The 22,040-nt window shown below is 41.9% G+C and overlaps 1 protein-coding gene across 1 annotated transcript in view; it reads left to right on the top strand.

Annotated features, from left to right (window-relative positions):
- IL17REL (interleukin 17 receptor E like) overlaps positions 1 to 19,778 on the top strand; it is a 70,766-nt gene extending 50,988 nt beyond the window's left edge. Inside the window, exons 9-18 of the mRNA XM_025215557.1 lie at positions 3,163 to 3,217; positions 8,690 to 8,853; positions 9,133 to 9,180; positions 11,330 to 11,387; positions 11,772 to 11,917; positions 13,742 to 13,807; positions 14,880 to 14,937; positions 17,092 to 17,208; positions 18,557 to 18,611; positions 19,402 to 19,778. Coding sequence (XP_025071342.1) covers positions 3,163 to 3,217; positions 8,690 to 8,853; positions 9,133 to 9,180; positions 11,330 to 11,387; positions 11,772 to 11,917; positions 13,742 to 13,807; positions 14,880 to 14,937; positions 17,092 to 17,208; positions 18,557 to 18,611; positions 19,402 to 19,441 — 807 coding nt within the window. The 3' untranslated portion in view covers positions 19,442 to 19,778. The remainder of the gene's footprint in view (positions 1 to 3,162; positions 3,218 to 8,689; positions 8,854 to 9,132; positions 9,181 to 11,329; positions 11,388 to 11,771; positions 11,918 to 13,741; positions 13,808 to 14,879; positions 14,938 to 17,091; positions 17,209 to 18,556; positions 18,612 to 19,401) is intronic.
- The last annotated feature ends 2,262 nt before the right edge of the window (positions 19,779 to 22,040 follow it).

Raw genomic sequence — 22,040 nt, 5'->3', positions numbered from 1 at the left:
TTATTTTAAAAAAAGCCATATTGGCCAGTACTGATCCGATTCCGATATGCAGCCCCACAGCGTGAAGAATGGCATCCGGCTGGTAAGTCTAGGTGGCTCCTGCTGCTGCATGCACCCTGGGAGAGCCTGGGGTGGGGTATGCCCCCAGATCTGTGTATGGGGTGGGGCAGGTTGCCACTGTGGGCTGGGGCCAGGGCTGCGCTGGGCTCTTCCCAGTGAGGGGGTTGGGCCAGGCTGTGCTTGGGGCAGGTGCTGGTGGTGCTGGTAGTGGGAGCTACGGTGAATTCTGGGGTGGCTGAAGTCCACCCAACCTTCCCCTCCTAGTGCCACTGCTGTGCATACCAAGTGCAGCCCAGCCCAGCCCCCCATCAGGAAGAGCCTGGCACAGCCCTGACCCCAGCCCACAGTGGCAGCCCGCCCTGCCCTGCGCATAGATCCAGGGGCACACCCCCCCCACACCCTCCCAGGGTGTGTGCAGCAGAGTGAGCTGGCCCTGCCTCCCTGTGCCCCCTGGATGGAGTGTGCCCCACCCTACCCGGGCTGGGCAGTGCCAGCCCCAGCCACAGCCCCATCCCCAGCCCCACTCCCTCCCTCACTGCGGGGGCCTAGATCTTCCACCCACTCACCTTTCCTCCCTCCTCGCCTCTTCACCCACAACAAACTTACCAACACGACCCAGCTGCTCTCCACACTGTGGGGCTGTGCTCCCCACCGATTGCCAATACTCTCAATTTTCCTCATATCGGTGTCAATGTAATATGGGACCGATGTATTGGTGCACCTCTAATTCTAAGCAATAAAGGAAACAAATGATAGGGAAGGGCTTCAGATTTAACTGGATGAACAACTTCCATTAAAAAGAAAAAGCAGCAAACCTACCAAATAAAAAAAAGATTGATCAGCAAACAAAGTTATGTCTTAGACATCATGAAGTGTAGAGGTAAAGTGAGAATTGCCAAAAGTCAAGCTGAGTTAGACCTTGCAAAGGAATGATAAAAAGAAAAGGCCCTTCAGAACTATAAATAAAAGAAGAATGAAAGAAAAGTGAGCAAAGGGTAGAGTTTAAAGATAAACTCCCAAAAGTATGGCCTCAAAATTAAATTAATTCTGTGCCTCACTTTTCAGTAAGGATAATGATGTTGAATATGGTAGTAAAAGCAGGAGGGTTGATGAGAATTATGGTATGGACATAGGAGTGACTGTCCAAATTGGAACCAACTTCCTGAGAACCTAATGTAATCAGAGCTGGGGGGAATGGTACATATCTATTTCAGAATATTTAAAGAACTGGCAGATGAAATTACTTGTCTGGTGGCAAGGATTTTACTAAATGTGTCTTGTTGGGGTTGGGGAGGGATGAGGCATGTACTGTACAACTGGAAAATGCCTAACCTTGAGATTAAGAAAGGGAAAAAAGAAGTAAGAAAACTATAGGCCTGTTAGTCTGATCCCAATAGTACATTAGGCTTTAGAACAGATTTTGAGGTAAGGAAAATGAAAAGTTTGAAGAAAAATGACAAATGGGATAAAATCCCATTTGTGCCAGCCTACTATATACCTATGTTCCAGGTAAGGGGAATATAGTTGTTCTAGTATATAAGATGTAGATGTCTGGATATCTAGAAATAAGTAGTTTGATGGCATTTGGGAAGTTAATAGTGGAGATGGAGAAGATGGGGCTTAGAAGAAAATACAATGGGTTGTCATTACAGAGGAAGAAAGGGGCTGGAGAAAAGTTACTAGAGGCGTTCCTGAAGGATTGTTCTTGGGAGTGATCTTATGTAGTTATTAGGGATTATCAATACAGGAGAAAAAGGAAGTATCACACAAGAGAGACTGGATAACTTGAGGACTATGGTTATAGAAATGGGATAAAATTTGCAACTATGAAGTGTGACGTTGGCAGCTGAGGCAATATAAGGGCATCTGGTGCCAGTGCACCACTGGCACTGCTGTTGCTACAGTACTGTTCCCCTGAACTCCATCCCATCCAGTCACCTGCTCCCTGCTTCTCAGAACCAAGCACAAGGGTTTTCTATCACCCAATCTGCAAGCTTGCCTCTCTGTAGCCTGTCTCCGTACAAGCAGGCCCACAGCTCTGCTTCTCTATCAGTTGCTCGTCTGCACTGACTCAGCCACTTATTTCTGTTGCCTAGCCCAGCTCTCAGTAACAGAGGCTACTGATACTCCCAGTTCATCAGCAGCCTGCTCAGCTCTGCTGCAGCTGTTATTTGACATCCTTCCTGGAGCCCAACCCTTGTAACCTATTTTTTTCCTCAGTTCCTCAAGGTAGTGCTATAGCTCCTCTGCAGCGTTGCTCTTTATTCAAGTAACAGGGGTTAGGGGCCCCACTTATAGGGGGTAAGCATTACTAAGGGACAAGATCTAATTAGTATTAAGAACAATGTTAGCACAGTAAAAAATGAGTACACATGGTTGTGAATAAATTTAGACTGGAATTTAGATGGGGGTTTCAGTGAGCACGCTTAGGGAACAGCCGATAGAAGTATTGGGGGAAAACAACCAGTTGTTAAATTGTGCTTAATAAATTTCTAAAAGGGATTATGATGCAGTGGTCTGCTGTAGCAGGGGACCAGATTTAGTGACCTCCTAATTCCTTTAAATCTTATGTCCTATGCTCCCATATCCCAGCCTGGGATGTAGGAGGACATAACAACAACACTAGTTCTGTCAGTGTCATTACAGTAAATTCTATAATATGAGTGGCCAAAATCTGAGGAGGGTTGAGTTAATCTGTGGGAACTGGGAATGCTCCTGCTGGTGTTCGGTTTGAAGATTCTGAACCTGCCACCCAAATAATGAAGCCATTGCCCTACTTAATGGCATCATCTCCAATGGAAAATGGACTGGCATTCAATATTTTAAAATCAATATTACACGTTAGAAAAAATATTGTGTCATTCCAGGAATTTATGGATTGATACTATTGTATTGAAATACAAATGTTAATATCCAGTACACTCAATGAAAATCAAACACACAGTGATACATTATATAAAGGAAAATATCCAAAAAAATCAACAGTTGTTTCTCATGTGGGTGCTGTGTGCTTTGTCTTTGGATCTTTCAGCTGAGAAATTTGAAAAATAGCTGATGTGTGAATGCCAATGACCTATCTAATGGTATCTCTTTGGGTTGTAGGGTTGGGAAGCAGTTCCAGATGCAAAGAGGATACAACTTTGCCCTTTTAAAAATGGCAAGTAGAATGGTTATGAGCCAGTTCTTGAAAAAATACTATCATCATATCTTATTTGAAATGTATTTATTTCTGGAGGTTACTGCTTTTATTTGTAATGCAGAACATCTTTTTAAAAAGTTGTAATAAATTAACTTAATTAGAGCATTACTAACATAAATACTTTTAATAAAATAATTCCTTACAGGCACTGTGTTTGCACCAGTACCAATGCAGAGTAACTTTGTTGACATCAAATAATTTTTTTCTATTCGACTAATGGTTTTTCTTAATTCTAATACAAGAAAGCCAGAAGAAAGCAATCCTATGAAGCTTGTCTTTCGAAGGGATTATGAAGGAACAGGAGTTAAAGCCAGACTTGAAGGAGGGGCCTGACAGAAAAAGGAGAAGGAGGTTGTTGCAAATTTAAAGAATTCACAAAGAAAGACAAGTAATTTTGTGTGCAAACTGCTGACAGGAAGGAATAGAGATTAGAGCTGGAATAGAAGATGAAATGAAAATGAAAGTGAATGCGAGCAGCCTGAATTTGGTGCAGTCATAAAAGGAAACCAGTGGAAACATCTGCAGACAGTGAGCTAGCTTGAAAACCTGTTATTTATTGGGCAGTTATTCACACAAGTGATTCTTTCAAAGTCATAATATGGCCTGAGGTGACAGATGAAAATGATATTTTGCACACTATGCAGATTTTCAATGTCTGGTCTGATGAGAGGCATATCAAATAGATAGGCAGTAGCAAACCCTGCACGTTTTTTTTTATTGTATTTAGTCTAGGGTTGACCACACATCCTGGCCTGGCTGGACAGTTCTGGATTTCATAGGCCATCCTGGTGTCCCAGCTGGTTGGCTAAAATTGAAGCAAAAGTCCCAGATTGGTGGTGCTACCCGGCCTGCACATGCCCAGCTCAGCTCCTCCACAGCAGTGGCTGGAGGCTGGTGGGGACAGGCTGGGCTGAGCACCACTCCTCCTGCCTGGGGTTGGGATCAGCTGGGGCTGGGGGAGGGGGCTGGGGCCAGGGTCAGGGCCAGAGCTAGGGCTTGGCACCTGCACAGAGCGAGCTGGGATGGTCACCCACCAGCAGCATCCTCATGTCCTGCTTCTGTGGCTGCTGCTGAGGCCTAGGTTGTGCATGGTGGCCCAGGGTGGCTGCTGGTGAAGAGTGGGCTGGTAGAGCCTGGGGACACCCCACAGGGGCTGCTCCCAGCCATGTCCAGCCTCTGTGCATGGGGATGGAGCCTGGCTATGGGTCTCCATGCTGTCCTGCCCCTCCCCATTCCACCATCAGGGTTCCTGGGAGCTGCAGGGTCACGGGTGTATGTGTGTGTGTCTGTGCTTATGTTTGTGACTGTGTGTGTGTGGCTCCTGCCCTCCCTGGGTGCTGAGGAGCCCCTGCCAGCCCTGCCTGGGATCAGCCACCCACCACGGTCCCCGGCCCCAGCCCAGAGCTGTGTCTGTGTGGAGCGACCCTTAGAGCAGGCCAGTGGGTGTCCCCAAGCCTGCAGGCACTGGCCATTTCTGTCCCCATGTAGCACATCCCAGGGCAGTCCTGGCCCTGCCAGTCCCAGTTTGTGCACAACCCACTCCTTCATAGGGGAGATCCCGTGGCCCATTGGCAACCTGCCGCAGCTCAGGGCCAGGATGGGCCACTAGGGCCAGATCCTGGGTGGGTGCCTTGAGGGCAATCATGTCAAAGCAGAGTTACTAGCCAGCTTCCCTGCCAGAGCCTCAAGCAGCAGCTGTAGGTGGCAGGCACATACTTCTGCAAGTGGGGCTGCAAGCAGCTGGGATGGCTGAGCAATGGAGGGACCAAGGTGCCCTGAAGGGAATGCCCTGGGCTTGGTCCCTCCAGGGCTCCACCCAGCTGCCCACGCTACCACTTGCCCCTGACCCTGCTCTGCTGCTCTCTAGCAGCTCACATGCCTCTGAGACATCATCCACCTTTGGGTGAGTGCCCTGTATTCTGCTCCAGTGCTGCAGGGGGAGGCCGGGTCTCTGTGGGTTGCTGCAGTGCACGGCTGCTTTGTGGGCATAGCCCAGTGGCCCTGGGAGCTTCATTAGGGCTCAGCCTCCACCCACCTCACTCCCTGCAGTACCAGCAGCTCCTTCCTGCAGGTATAGCTTATATAGTGCTTTGGGATTACTGCCTTTTCTTGTAGTGTGTGTGGGTGTGTGTGTTTGTGTGTGGAGGGGGGGGTGGTGTGTGTGTGTTGCCTCCCATCCCAGATGTCCTTCAAAATAATATGGTCACTCTAATTCAACCCATGTCACTAAGCCATCCTTTCACCTCAGGCCTTGGCAAAAAGATTCAATAAGGGATTCTAGAATTTATTTTTTAAAGAACCATGCAGGCAATTAGAAATGGCAACCAATAACAGTTTATCCAAACACTATTAAACTGACATGTGTGCTCTCTTTGGAATTTCTTTCATGCTATAGCTGGGCTGATATATCTATATTAAAATAGAGGCAAGCGCCTTTCTAATTAGCCCTTTTGAGTCCTGATTTATTCTGTTGTGGCTGAAACTAGCATTTGTGACATCACAATCACTTTTACAGCAGCTGTGTGTGACGTGACTAAAGGAAAAGGCAAGGAGGATGCCCTTTATAAAACAGGTTCTATGTGAATACAGTTTTTAGAGTTTGATTTTCCCTTGAGGCTGCAAATAACAGCTACAACCTATACCTTTGTATTAAGCCAGGCTGGAAAAGTGAATGCAGAATCTTTATTTTTTCTAAACACTAGTGTGTCACTTTTCCATCCCAGTCATCTCAGAACTCTTTAAACAGTAGCATGGGGCTGTGGAGTGAAAAGTATCAGTAGATTAGCATTGGTAGGTTCCAGGGCTCCTTGAGGATTAAGCAAATTTGTTGTAAGCTTCAGATAGTTTTTCCAGCTGACAGTCCCATAAACTTAACCTGAGATATGAGGTCAGACAATCCTTTCTGGCTCATACGTCATTGGTGTAATTTGCAGAGATACAACTTAATGTAGTTTTGTTGGTTATATAATTGGAATTTAACTAACAGTTGTGTAGAGAATAGAAACTCTCCCTTATCCGTGTTAGATCCACAGGATTGACAGGTGTAAGAAAAAAAGGTTTTAGATACCTAGTTTGTGGCTGAAGTTAGTTGATGTCAGAAATTGCATGTGAATAGGAGCGCATATGTGGAGCATAGAGGTACTGTCTTTTCACTGTCATCCTACTGAGTGGAATCACACTGTAAAGACGCATTACAATTTCCCTGAAAAGTAATAAGCCAGTGGTGGAACTAGGAGTGGGTGAGTGGGGCACAAGTCCTGACTGCTGCTGACTTACTTGGGGTGCAAGAATGCAGCTACTGTCACTACCGGTCCGGCTGTCAGCCACACTGCCAATCTGCATGGGTGAAGTTGTACATTACATTTAAACCATACTAATTCTTTTGGAATGGTGTTAAAGGTAGAACATGCTGTTAACAATCACACATTAAAGGTTAATACTGTTTCTTGCCTGCACCACTCTGAGTTGCCACTTTAGGGTTGGTGAGCAGGGGTGTGGCTAGGAGGCAGGACACCTAGGTTCTATCCCTGCACTGGTTGTGGGGGAGAGACCTGGGAGCAATAAATCTTGGGATGCTGAAGGACTGCAAATTGTTCATTTAATTTCTGTGGAGCAGACTGAAGTTACCCTACAACAAGCTAGGTAGCACACCACAGAGTTAACCCTGGCCTGAAGCAGTCTCTTCATTGTTGATGAACCCTCATGGTCGAGGATGATCACTCTCAGGGGTCAAGTAAAGTGGTGTAAATTAAAGGTTAATACTGTTTCTTGCCTGCACCACTCTGAGTTGCCACTTTAGGGTTGGTGAGCAGGGGTGTGGCTAGGAGGCAGGACACCTAGGTTCTATCCCTGCACTGGTTGTGGGGGAGAGACCTGGGAGCAATAAATCTTGGGATGCTGAAGGACTGCAAATTGTTCATTTAATTTCTGTGGAGCAGACTGAAGTTACCCTACAACAAGCTAGGTAGCACACCACAGAGTTAACCCTGGCCTGAAGCAGTCTCTTCATTGTTGATGAACCCTCATGGTCGAGGATGATCACTCTCAGGGGTCAAGTAAAGTGGTGTAATTGAATCAGAACTCATGGTAGAGGTGATATCTTTTATTAGACCAACTAGATTTTTGCAAAAAAAATAATTCTTTAATTGCAAGCTTTTGGGCACAAGCACTTCTTCAGGCATAGGAGAAAAGATAGTAAAGTTCTCCCAGATAGAAATGAATTTCATGGCTATTTTTAAACGTGAAACGCTATATACATGAGATGCTGCAATGTTTTAATCCTTATACTTATTTTATCAGATTCTCTGCCCTTCTTTATGTAGCATCATTAATAAAAACTGTGTGAAGTTACGGACGTTGTTGAATGAAGACGTTTGGCAGCCTTATTATTTCTTCTCTAAATATTACCTTTTATTAGACACTCAATTGTTGCACAGCATTGATTAAAAAAAAAAGTATTCTTGCTCTGTCAGTAGTTTCAGTCTTTTGACACATTTTCCATCCCAAATCAAAGACTCAAAAATATCCAAAAAATTGCAAAATGGTGAGGTTGGAAAGATTCTGATCAGAAAACAAAGTGTTTTGTGGCAGGTCATTTCAACACTCAGCTGTGTGCACCACAAACCTTTTAGTGCCTCATTGGCATTGTAGTTTGTTTCTCACTTCTATTCTCCCCTTTTGTGGGGCTCTTCAACAAAATTGCATTTCCCTCCAGGATGGGTATTATTTGTGTTCACTTGTAAATGTTCAAGTAACCGAGTTTTACTTGCACATGATTTGCCAACATGTAGTTCCATGTTGTTATCTGGTATCAGATAAATGTAAACTTCCAAGTTGAAGTGTATTTTAAGTTTGCACACTGGAAATTTTCCATCCTCATTTTATAAGGGAACAAAACCAATTCAAGACACCTAGATTGAGTAATCACTATTAAGCAAAACAGCTCCAGTTTTCAGCAATAGGTATTTAAAATTTACTCAGGACACAGTTTGCCATCTATACAGAACCAAAAATCCCAACATAAATGTTGAATAAATCTGAAATCATAGTCTGCTTTGGTATTCATGGAATGGAGAAGATACTATTTATACAGAACAAGATATTTGTTGTGAATTGTTCATGAAGATCTGGTTATTATTAGGATCCCTCTGCTTTTATTTACTAGCTTGAACGTATATGATATAGTATAGATAAAAATACACATTATATCTGATTCTCTAGTACCAGGCCCTTTTGCATAAACACCCAGTTACAAAGTGGATGTAAAACATTACCATCCCAATTGAACCCAGTTTGCATGGAAGGAAATAACAACAAAAATAGGATAGGGATTCAGCAATTAAGACCAAATGGATTGATATTTGAATAGTTTCTGGATTGTTGAGCTTCACTCTATTTACCCTGAATAATAATTCTACTGTTTATACCTAGATACCAAGGCACTATGGGATAACATTATGTATAATGCAGCCACACAAACATTAGCCTGGGAACCAGCCTGTCCTGTGCAAGTCAGAGTTAGCCTATGCAGGTTAATGAAGTCTAATTACCAATGTGTGGATTTCCAAAACTCATCATATACAATTCCAGAAAATGTGAGTATTATGTAGTTATTTTAGGATTGTGAGATCAATGGCTCTAGCCTAAATCTAACGCTTAACATAAGTAGCTAGAATATGGAATAATGAATTAGCCTATTCTTAGTATTACTACTCTTCCTGTGATTTAATAATTGAAATGTTGTTTAAAAGGCAGATGTTCTCTATTTCTTGCCCAATGAATTAGTTTTACAAAATGTACTCAGTTCATAGGTTTGTTCTTTCTGTGGATCCTGGGTTTTAAAGCTTACTAATTCTGAACCTTCTCTCTTCAAGCACATAAGATATTCTCGTGTGGACAGCCATCCAGGACTTTGCATGAAGGTAAATGGATTAATTTTCTTGTAGATTCCATTTATGTCCATTCTCCTTCCTTTCTGAGTATCAGCTACAAAAAATGAACTGCCAGCAAGCTTTAGGATGAATACTTTTTCTCATCTAATTGACAAAAAGGAAATAGAAATGAAGGAAATTCAAAATGTTAGCATACGAGGAGGCTGTGTTAGGGAAGGCAGTTAAAATGATAGAGCTAACATGGGATCATATTTGCCCTTTTGTCCTAATGGTCTTTAAAGTGGATGGCACAAGACTGCTCAGGATTGGGTTTTCATAATAAAGGAAATTCAAGAACCAGATATAGCTATTCATTTACCATGCTTTTTTCTATTTAAGACTCACTACAGCCGCTAACACTGAATAAACATTCTGGGACTGATGTTTCCACTGTTCCATGTACTCCTGGGCACAACTGGTTTGCAGCTTTGTGATTCTGCTCAGGTGGTATTCTGTACCAACTTTGTTCAGGTATAAGGTACCTGAGAGTGGCAAGCCAAGCCTTCAGGGCATAAGGATTATCTTACATTAGTTAAATTAGGGAGTAACTCTGTGGAAATCAGTTGAGATCAATCCATGTAAAAGCTTTATGACAGAGAGGAGAATCAGTCCTAGTACTGCAAGTGCTCAATTGTAAGTAAAAGACTTGTATGCATAGGGGGTTACTCAGCAATAGCTATTCAGAATAGCTGATTAACTTCGTGTCTGGGCACTTACATTTTTGAATAACAGTGTCCACAGTTGATACATGTTTACATGGCACAGTACAGTGCCCATGGCTGGTCTGAATGAGCTAACTCAGGTACCACAAGCCATGTGGCCACACATAGTTTTCTCATTGCAATTTCCAATACCTGAGCTAGCTCTAAATTCGGTACCTCTGCAGCTAGCATACCTATGGCAGGTTGAGTGGGGCACCTGCCCCAGATGTTGACTATGATGGGTGCCAGAACTTCCCCCCACCTCATTCCCCTGCTGGGACTCTGCTGTGGCAGGGGAAGCCCTTCACTACCAATGCCCGGCCATAGGAGCTGGGCAAGGCAGAACCACACCAAGCATTGTATCAGGGTGGGGGTGACTGGGGCAAGTAGAATGGTGCTCCTGCCTCCAAGGAGCCTCTCCAAGAGCAGGCACACCCTTGCTCTTAATATGTATGTATTGGTGAGGGGGGAGTGAATGGGGCATTAGGATCTGGGCAGCACCTGGACAAGTAAGTCTTCCCTTACCTTCTCCCATGCTGCCCTCACCCCTATTCCCCCTGTTCCTTCTACACTCTGGGCACTTAGTGAACTTGCAATGCCTTTGTAGCCCTTTGGTGTGCTGGGTAGATATAACTGTGGTATAATTAAGGTTGGCTATTGTACTTTAAACTCACCTTTAACTTAATATGAAAATGTAAATTTTCCATGCATAATGGAACATATTAGGGCTCCATGATGGGAACACTGATCATGTTAAATGCCTTGAAAATAGCAAGTGGTATTTGTGTTGCATTTTATTGGATCAAATCTTGCTGCCCTTATTCAGGCAAAATGTCCAATGAAGGTTAGCAGTTGGCTCTTGATTATTGTTATTTTATGCTATTAATCAATGGAAATGATTTAACACAGTGGGACTGTATAGATGTAGAAAATTAAGCCCAAAATGTAAATGTTTGCAGAATTGAGGTCTGTGTGTGTTTCAGAGCTTGGAGTAGTAGGGAAGTTGTGGATAGTTCCTTTGTTGCATTTTGTAATAGGGAGTTCCTATAGACATGCAGCAAGGCTGCTCTGACGTGCTGTAAATCCAGTGCACCAGAGCAAGCTTGATTAATTGAATCTGCTTGGAGAGTGGAAATTAACTCCATCCAGCATCATGTATATCAGTGTCCCTGCACTGAAAAATGGCAGCAGGGTGCTTTAAACTAAAGCTTGTTTGATGAGCTTTAGTTCAAAGTTCCCTGCAACTATTCTTCAGCATGGGGACGGACGCTGATACACGAGATGCCTGGGTGCTTTTAATTAGCATGGCTCACTAATTCAAGTGCTCCCCACCTCCCGGAGCATGTCTATAAATGCTGTTGGTGACTATCTAGTTGTCTCTGTAGCCACAAATTCAACTAGCAAAATTCTGTTTTTCTAACCAATTTCTTTACTTGCAGTTTACCACCAAGCAGGGCTCATGGATTAGATGCCCATTTGCTCATGGAAAATTCCCAGGTAAATACCTGATTTGTTTAAATTAAATCATAATTCCATTACATTTTTAATTAAATAAGTCCCATAACTACTCCCTTTCCAGTAAGTAAAGCTTCCTTTTTAGCAAAATAATCATGTTCTTTTATCCTGTGAATTGTATCAGTGCTGTTCAACAGTGCTCTACACCATTTGTAAACTTCCAAGTAAATTAAACATTGTCAAAATAAAATATAACCTGGTAAAATCAAGATAGTTATTGGTATGATAGTTGATAACATTTGAACTGATATACAGTTTTATTTTAAAAACAGTATGGAATCTAGTGCCCTAGTGCTGTAAAACAATAACTTATTCTTATGTACATGAGTAGGTATAAAAGTAACAGTTGTTCTCCTCTTATTTTAGTATGGAAAATGAGAATTGCTGGAAGAGAAGAACAGATACAGGTCTCTTTCACATCACAAACCAAGGCACAATTATCAGTGTTGGTGTGTAACCAGATGCAGCTGTCTTCCTGTGAATCTGTTGGGACACACTATTCAGTTTCTTTGGTTTGTAGATTTTATTTCTTAGCTGTTCCTGTTAATAAGGAAGCCTTATCATATTTAATCTGATTTGTTCATTGTGCCATCTATGGCTCTGCTGCCTGAACACATTTGCAAAACCCATGCATATACATATTTCTGTCTTACATTAATTTTGAGCTTATAACTGTACTGAAGTGAAATGAGTCACGTCAGTGAAAAAAGACTTTGGAATGGTTAGCAACCTTAATGCTTGTTAACATTGTTTTGGGGATGTAACATATATACAGATATGTATTTCCTCAATGGATCATTAATGTAGTTAAGTCCAAGATTATAACTGCCTGTATCAGATTCATGCTACTTCAGGGGCACACAGTGGGTCATCTTCCTTTGAGGTTTTTGGTAAAGATGGTATCTGTGCTCTCCACTCAGTTAGGTGCATATATATTAGCATACAGATTTTAAGTGCATGACTACATACTGTACAATTTTTTCTTCAGGACTCCTGCCTTATTTAGAGCATGGCATGGATGCATAAGTGGGCAGAATTAAAGTGGGGCAGGCAACTGTAAATCTGATATTTCCTAATATTCATACACTTGCAACCTCAGTAGTGTTCTCTGAACATATTATTTTTTGTTTCTGATCTATCTTTCTGTTTATTTGAGCTCAGTAGCATTGTCACTAAGGGAATACAAAAGCCTCAGATGTATAAAGTGGAAGAATTACTGTGTGCTGGATGCCACTTGACTTCAATGGGTTTTTGTCTGAAGAACTACACAATCCAGACTCGTTAGTCTTCAGGGTGTTTAGACGACTAAATAGAAGGAATAATTAAGTAATATTAGGTCATGGACAGATAGTGCAAAATGTTTAGAAATGTCCATTATCTTTATTACTCCTAAGGTACAGGACTGTTATGTTCTTTTTAGCTTGGATATGATGATAGCCCACATAAATTACAAGTTTATGGAAGATTATGGAATAAATTGGAAGATTATGCACAGTTTCCACTAGAGTTTCAAGATGACTTAACCCTGAGCCATTGTTTCCCTAAACAATTGTTCATAGTTTAAATAATAACATCTGTGCAGCAATACAGTGGTTAAGGTCACATTCATTTAATTTATTCCTGACTTCAACAGGAGTTTTGTCTAATTGAGGACAGAGTTTGTAGTTGTAATTGCCTGATTAAGCACAGGTCTGATTAATGTACTTTTTTGAACAGAAGCCATAAACCACCAAATTTTAAATGGCAGAACAATCTTTTAGGACAACTTTGCCCTCTGGGTAATCCTGTTCCTGGAGCACAGCCTCAATAGCTGGCTCTGTGATGAGGAGGTCTGCAAGAGCTGCAGCGTGGGGGACATTCCCTTCCAGTGCACCTAAGATGTGGTTGTGGAAGTGGAGTCATTGTGTGCTGCTGCTGTAGCCTTCCATCTGTAATGCCTGGGCTCTTTTCTCCCTTGCCTGGCATCTGGCCCTTCTGGACTATAGGGAAAATAGAAGAAGAATCATTCACAATCTCCTCTCTTGATCCACTGTTAAATTCACCTTGAGCATCAAGGCATGCTGCTTAGTTATGCAATGTGCTGGGATAAGAGCCCTCTTCACAGGTTTCCCAAATCTCCTTCCGTCCCCTCTCCTGGCCCCCCACCTTGAATAGTGGAGCTGTTACAATAGCATTGTGCACACGTCCTCCCCTGCTTGAACGAAAGACTAGGCCACATGTATTAAAGCAGTAAATTACATAATATTAGTGACAAAGGCAAATACCTGGGAAGAGTCAGTGCATTTTCATTGCTTCCCAGATATGGAATTAACAGCTTTCCATTTTGTTCCTGCCAGGGTGGCTCGGATTCCACATCTATCAATATTCCAGGTGAAATATGCAGCTCAAAGGTTTGCATTCAGGTAGGTTGTTTGATTTTGACACATACTTAGCACTAAACAAACAAGTTGGCGGGGAAATAAAAAACAGCAGGCAGTGCTTTGGCTGCCACTTCTGAGCCAGATCTGACCTGGGCACAGTTGCGGCTTAATTCAAATAAATAATGCAAAGAGCATTGCTTTATAGTTTGAATAACCTGCCTCCACCTCCTGCTGAGCTGGCATGAATTATTTAAAACAAAGGCCATTCTCCTTTATCTCTTGGATTTGTAGATGGCAAACTGGGATATTAAGGGCAAACTACTATTAAATTAATCAATCCCTGCATATGATTTTTCCTAGTTAAAGGATTCATCACAAGGACTCTGTGAATAACAGATAAATGTACCCAAAACTAGGAGCATAGCAGAATATATTAGAAAAAATAGGCATAAACATGCCATATAGACAAGGGGCATGCTGCACAGTAAGTATGCAGTTACAGGTTAAACTTGTAATTCTTGCAAACAGAACTGGGAAGTATTTTCTGGTATTTTTTGTGAATTATTTGTGCAGCTGAATTTTACTAACACAAATCGAAATTGAATATGAGGCTCCAAGGTTTGATTTTGCACAGGAAGTGAGTGTTCCAGGCAAGAGGTAGCACCTGGGGAGCGAGACCTGGTGTGCTCTCAGTCTCCAGCAGCCAGCCTGAAAGGCTTTCGTTAATTTTTCCTTCTTCTTTTAGGCAGAGAATGACAGCAAGAAAATGAAGTTAATTAGAATCTTTTTGGCAAGAAGCATCATTTTGATTCTCCCAATGGAAAACAAAATTTAAAAAAATTGGCAAAACTGTGCAAAAGTCAATTTCTGTCAGGAAATCATTCTAAAATATCCTGACCAGCTCTATCCTTTATAAATCCCAAACTAATTACCACCTACACAAATATAAGCCAGACCAGAATTCTCCATATGACTTTATTTTAAACCAGGGTTTAAAATATATATATACAGAAAATCCAGTAAATTAACCAACTGGTGTTTATTTTGTTAAAATAAATGGTCATTTACAATATTGTCAAAACAGAAATAACCTTTCTTCCTTTCCTTTTACAAGGCCTGGAGGACAGACGTAGATTATTCTGTTCCACTACAAATCTGCGATATCCAGTGTGGTACGTACTATTAATGTTCATCTACTTGGATTTTAAGAAGGCCTTCAATACAGTATCTCATCCTATTCTCATAAATAAACTGAGGTGCTGTGATGTAGATCATTACATGGTCAGGTGGGTGGCAAATTGGCTAATGGGATGCACCCAGAGAGTAGTGGTGGATGGGTTGGTAATGACCTGGAAAGATGTGAGCAATGAAGTCCCACAAGGCTTGGTTCTTGGACCTGTGCTGTTCAGTGTCTTCATCAGTGACTTGGATGAGGCTGTGGAAAGCACTCTGTCCAAATTTGCAGATGATACCAAATTATGGGATAAAGTTAACACAGTAGAGGGTAGGGAACGAATCCAGGTGGATCTGGACAGGTTGGAAAAGTGGGCAGAACAGAATAGGATGCAGTTCAGCAAAGACAAGAGCAAAGTGCTGCACCTTAGAAAGAAGGAATCACCAGCACACTTACAGGCTGGGGGAGGACCTTCTCAGCAGCACAGCAGTGGAAAGGATCTCGGAGTTATTGTTGGCTCCAAGATGAACATGAGTTGTCAGTGTGATGAAGTGATCAGTAAAGCTAACTGCACTTTATTATGCATTAGCAGGTGCATGACTAACAGGTTGAGGGAGGTGATACTTCCCCTGTATGTAGCATTGCATTGGTCAGGCCGCAGGTGGAGTATTGCATCCAGTTTTGGGTGCTGCACTTCAAGCGGGATGTGGACAACCTTGAGAGGGTTCAGAGGAGGGCCACTCGTCTAGTTAGGGGCCGGCAGGCAAAGCCGTACAAGGAGAAATTTAGGGCCCTGGATCTCTTTAGGCTCTGCACGAGAAGACTGAGAGGTGATCTTGTGACTGCCTATAAATTCATTGAGGGAGGTCAGGTGGGGGCAGTAGTTTGAGTTGGTCTACTGAGGTCCCTTCCACCCCGAACATCTATGAATCTATGAATGTCAAAATGAAGAATCGAAATAGTGGAGAGGAATTTGCCAACAAAATCAGAAGCCTCTGTTTCAGAGATTGACAGTCTGCAGGGCCTTTCACTACTGCTCCTGCTGTCAGGACTGCTCATGCATTTTGCATTAGGCAGTCATTGATTACAAACCAGAATTAATTCTGTTAGCAGGAGCCACAGGGCAGATTTCCTGCTTCCAGAGGGCTATCCTCATTAGGTTAGAGTTATAATTTCTTATTCTCCTTCTGGCCTCATGAGTGTTATATCTTAGCTTCCCAGGGGCCTAAGTATTCAGGATTCTCTCATGGGAAGTGGGACATGAAGGTTTGAGTTCCATCAGGTCAAGACATTGCCTCATGTGCAGGACTTTGTGGGGACCAAGAGTGAGTGGGTAGAATGTGCTTCATAGCAGGATTGTGAGACGTGGCAGGGAGGTGGACCGGCCCTAAATGGAGAGCTCTGCCTAGACTCTGTCCATCCCATATTTATTTATTGGCAAAGCAAGTCCAGCCACAAGAAAAGAGTTATTGATGGCTTAACACATAGACTGCTTATATGAACTGGTTAAAGCAGATGGAGAAACATAAAGCCTTTTGGAAATACAACTTTAGCTGCACAATTCCTAGAGAATGTACATAGGGCAAATTTATCCCTTTGTTTTTTAACATGAGAACTATTATGAAGGGACTTCCAATTAAATGAAAAGGTGAAAAATTTAAAACTCATGAAAGGACTTTTTTTCATGTGTGTGATTAAACTATGGTATTCACTGCGGCTGAAGATTCTGAGGCAAGGTATTCAAGGAATAAGAACTGAAGAACTGGAAATGTATATACATATCAAAAACATCCCAAAAGTATAAAAAAACAGTTTATGGAGGGATATCAACCTCATGCTTCAGGGTTTAAACTAATGCCTACATTTCTGAGATCCTATATTGCGAGCATATTATCCCATATATGCCTGCTAAAGAGTTCTTACCTCTCCTTCTGGTGGTTGTCAGTGTCTGAGATGGGAGAATTTTACTAGAGGGAGCATATTTTAACACAGTATGGTCATTTCTGATCTTAATTATTGTTTGAAGTCATCACAAATTCATTTTTGGGTTGACAGGAAAATGGTACAGTTCTAATGGACAGAGTTACGGTGATGACTTTTTTTTGCTTAAATATGCATTTTTGGTAACAACAAATATGTTTTTTCCCCCCAGCATTATCTTCACGGAATCGAGATGAAGATGAAAACTCCTTAAAGGTTATATCTCTGACAGCAATAATTCTATTACTTGCAACTGTTCTGACTATTCTTGGACATAAATTTTTGACAGGTACAAATCCACATAGGGACAAGAGACTATTAATTAGAGACCAGGCCACATACTTCTGAGATTTTGGTTTGTACAACATTTAAAAAACAAATTAGCAATAATCATATATTGTGAAAATCTTTCATTGACTCTGGAAGAAACTCTGTCCTATTTATCTCCCCTTAGACTCATTGGCTCCTAATTCCAAAGAGCCACTCATTCCTCTGGATAGAACAGTAGGAAGGTGCACAAGTTTTTCAGCGCAGCCCAAGGGCTGCTAAATCTGGGTTCTGAGGGAACAAGGGAGAGGAATCATATGGCAAAATTCATGGCCTCTGGTTGACAGTGTTCTCCTGCTAGCTCCTTTCTTCTTAAACCAAGGCACTGTTAACTGGAACATCTGAGATGATCAGGGCTGCCATGGTATTCCACAAGGTGAAAGGCAAATTCTCACATACTTTTTATTTAGACATTTTGGTACTGCTTTGTACTGAAAGGAATGAAAGAGGGCTATGTGTTTGCAAAGTACAAATAAAACTGTACAAAATATGTAGAGTAAGAACATGAATGCAGGTATCAGACTCTGCCCTTCAGCATTTTCATTTCAAGATAAAAATTAAGTGAAACAAGACTTTCTCTGTATTTCATCTAAATAATTTCTCTAAATGGGGGAAATAGCTGTAATGGTCAGAATATGCACTGCTGGAGTTTTTGAAGAGGTGCAAACCATAAAAATACTTGACTGTACTCAAGGGAGACACTTTATTCTTCCCTCATTATTGTTGCTCCTGTTATTGCTAGATTACAGATATGGTACTATGTTTCAAAGATGTTTCATATTATTGATATGAATTTCTCACCTTTCCTGAATCTAAATACTGTGAAAACAGTATTTGTTCAAGATTTTTCATAGTTTATTCTGGCTTGGGTTACTTGGGATTAAGAAAATAGTTCTTTTTATATAATTATATGGCCAATTTATCACATATGCCTTTATAAAATATGCTTGTCATATACAACTGTAAAAGTGTTATGCTGCATCAGTCCTCTCCAAACAGCACTAAAGTTACTTTCAATGTACTTTACTGTCTGACACTCCAGGATCAAATGATTGCAAACCTGCATATACAAAGGGCATTTAGATAGTATTCAAGATGGTTCCTCTCTTTTCCAAGGCAAATAATGTTTTAAGACAGATGGTTAATTACATTTTCTTATTGGTAACATGAGTTTGGAATCATCATTACATTTTCTGATATTATTTAAATTGTTAAAAAGTATCAGTCCCGAATAAATTAAGTATCCCATTCAGTTACTGTGAACATAAATATATAAAAATGGTATCCTGTATTTATGATTTCTTTCTTAGTTTTTCATCGAAGGACACATGAAGGCAGAAGTCCAGCACATCTCATGAGGTGCAGGTACTTGACAATCCTTTTCAATGCATAGCATGTGATTCTTTTTAAAGAGTGTTTGTGAAAGATATATCAGTAGCTATCTTCACTATTAGTCCTGAAGATGTATCAGTGGCCATCTGTCCACAGAGCAGATAATGGCTGTGCAGGCTTTGTAACATCTCTTTTGGTAGGTGCATAAAAAGCTAGTGTTGTAGATCTCACTACACCCAGAAACAAGCCCTGGCTCTTACTGTCATTAAAGAAGCACTATTCCCTGTTGCAACCACTTATTCCTCCCCCGTTGCCTGCACCTCAGTACAACAAGATGGTGTTAAAACTAGCTGGAACCTGCTGCTGGAGAAAGGATAGGACAACACAAAAGAAAAGAGTGAGAGAAAGTGAACTCCTTTGCAGGGAGCTTGGAGGGAAGTTCTGGAGCAGCCCCTTGGGCCCCTGTACTGCCAGGGGGAAGCAGAGAGCAGGCACTTCAGGCTTGGAAAAATAAGTCCATCTTACTTAAGAACATCTTCTCACTGTGCTTTAACTTAAAAAGATGTCCCTTGAGCTGAGAGGGTACAGCCTTCTTCACATTGAGCCAAGTATAAAGATTTAATTTTTTTAGGTCTTTTTTTTCTGTTTGTTTGTTTTGGTTTTCATTTGGACGCTTATACATTACTTGGAGTGTAAGAGTAAAACAAAGTCCTGAAGTTATTGATGAATGACTGGGAATGTTACAGGACTTAATGATAGATTTTTGCAACAGACTGCTTCAAATGAAAAAAAAAAAAGGACAATCTTTTCTCTCTTTCTTTAGTTCATCCACTGGAATGAAGAGCACCCAACCCTGGCACTGATGTTGGAGTTGAGTGAATCGAGCAGAACTCTTTCAAGATCCTTAGCAGCCTTTTCAACAGCACCTTAATGGTACCTTATAATTGGAAATCTTTGCTCAAATATGTCATCGTCTCTCATGCAAAGAATTCCCATCACCTTCAGTGGAATTATTTCATAAGGGAAAGGCTTTGCACATACAGCCAACAATATGTTTTTTCTTTCTTTTTTTTATTTTAACAACTTCAAATGAAGGAGTATTATGCATTCTCTGTCTTCCAGGGTGTCAAAAATAGCAAGATCTGTTGTGGGTAGGAAATCAAGTTCACATTTTCCTGTTAAATGAATTGTTTCTTTAATATGCCAGAAGTGGGCAGCTTTGGTACCTCAAATGCATTAGTATGGGTATTTTAAGATTTGCACATTTCTGATCCTCCCATTCAAGCTATAAGCACAAATTTTGGGAAATATGGACTGGAGGGGATTTATTTTAAACATTGTTAAATATAATTTATCTCTACAGAACTGTGCGTTTCTTTATTTTCTGAAACCTTTCTGATGTCCTTCTGATGTCTTTATTTGGGAAAATCCTGCCCTGGACAGGCTGATCTTCCTGAATTTCAGGAATCCCAAGTTTCTTTGATAACCAAATTCAGTATTTTGTGTTGTATTGCTTGGACTTAGATGTATCTTTCCTGGTTTCTTTTTCCCACTTTGTCAGAAAATAAATTTAGCAGCTTTGTTAAATAATTTGAAAGTTAAAGCAACAATGCACACTTTCTCTCTGGGCTGCTGGATTCTGCTCCCATTACAGTCAATGGGAAAATCCCAACTGACTTCAGTTAGAGGAGGATCAGGTCTTTATTTTTCAGGTATTTAAAACTCTTACATGGAAATACAGTCCTAAAGGAAAGTATTTTGTTAACGCAGTGAATTTAAGTGAACTGTTTTTGCTTTGTATAATGTTAATATTTATACTTAACAGTTAAGAATACAACCACATGCTGTAAAACTATCAGTGTCTGTCTCTTATTTCATGTGATGCCCCCATCAAACATTCTTAAATCCTGTTGCGTAACAGGGAAGTGAAAATAACCAAGAAATGAATAATGGTGATGCCTGAAACCATGTGGGATTGGTTATGTGGGGTTGGGAGCAGGAGAGGGACTGAATAGAACAAGCTGATCAATACAAACATTTTCCATTGGTCTACATTTGTTTCTTTAAGCTTTTCAAATGTTAGGGTTTTCTTTTTTCTATTTTTTTTTTTTTTTTTTTTAAGAAAATAGTTGGTAAATTGAAAACATGCCTGTGAAGCTGAAACGTGTTTTTAGAGGCCCAAGAAAATTAAAATAACACTGTTCTCATAGTTTAATAGTTGGTAGGGTCAGAAGGGACCTGAGCAGATCATCAAGTCCAACCCCCTGCCATGGCAGGAAAGAGTACTGGGGTCAAATGACCCCGGCAAGGTGTTCATCTAGCCTCCTCTTAAAGACCCCAGGGTAGGAGCCAGCATCACTTTGCTTGGAAGTTGGTTCCAGATCCTAGTCGCCCTGACAGTGAAGTAGCGCCTCCTGATATCTAGCCTGAATCTACCCTCTGCCAGCTTGTGACCATTATTTCTTGTCACTCCTGGTAGCGCTTGGGGGAACAGGGACTTCCCCAATACCTGCTGGTCCCCCCTGACTAGTTTGTAAACAGCCACTGGATCCCCCCTCAGCCTTCTCTTGTGGAGGCTGAACAGGTTCAGGTCCCTTAGCCTCTCCTCATAGGGCCTGCCCTGCTGTCCCCTGATCACGCGAGTGGCCCTCCTCTGGTCCCTCTCCATGTTGTCCACATCCTTCCTGAAGTGCGGTGCCCAGAACTGGATGCAGTACTCCAACTGCGGCCTGACCTGTCGGCCCATGTTCATTTTGGCATCAATAATGACTCCAAGATCCTTTTCTGCCTCTGCACTGGCGAGAAGGGAGTTCCCCAGCCTGTAGGTATGCTGCTGGTTCTTCCTCCCCAGGTGCAGCACCTTGCACTTGTCAGTGTTGAAACCCATCCTGTTCTCATCTGCCCACCCCTGTAACCTGTCTAGGTCCGATTGCAGCCTATTCCTCCCTTCTAGCATGTCTACTTCTCCCCACATCTTAGTGTTATCTGCGAATTTGAACAGGGTGCTTTTTACACCCTCGTCCAAGTCGCTGATGAAGATGTTGAACAGTGCAGGCCCAAGGACCAAGCCCCGGGGGACCCCACTGCCCACATCCCTCCAGGTCAAAAATGACCCATCCACCACCACTCTCTGGGTGCGGCCCTCCAGCCAACTGGACTCTGGCTCTAGTGACCCATTTGACTATGTAGGTGTTGATGCCACAGTCCCCTACTTTTTTAATGAGAATGGGGTGAGAGACAGTGTCCAAGGCCTTCCTAAAGTCCAGAAAGACTACATCCAATCCTACCCCTGCATCTAAGGATCTTGTGACCTGGTCATAGAAGGCCACCAGGTTGGTCTGACAGGACCTGCCTCTAATGAACCCATGTTGGTTGCCCCTAAGCATAATCTCTCCTGCTGGCCCCTTGTGGACATGTGCCAGGATAATTCTCTCAAAAAGCTTACCCAGGACTGAGGTAAGA

Source organism: Alligator sinensis, unplaced genomic scaffold (genome assembly GCF_000455745.1).
Source record: "Alligator sinensis unplaced genomic scaffold, ASM45574v1 scaffold600_1, whole genome shotgun sequence".
NCBI lineage: Eukaryota > Metazoa > Chordata > Crocodylia > Alligatoridae > Alligator > Alligator sinensis.
The sequence above is the reverse complement of the archived record's forward strand: the minus strand, read 5'-3'. Positions and strand labels throughout refer to the sequence as shown.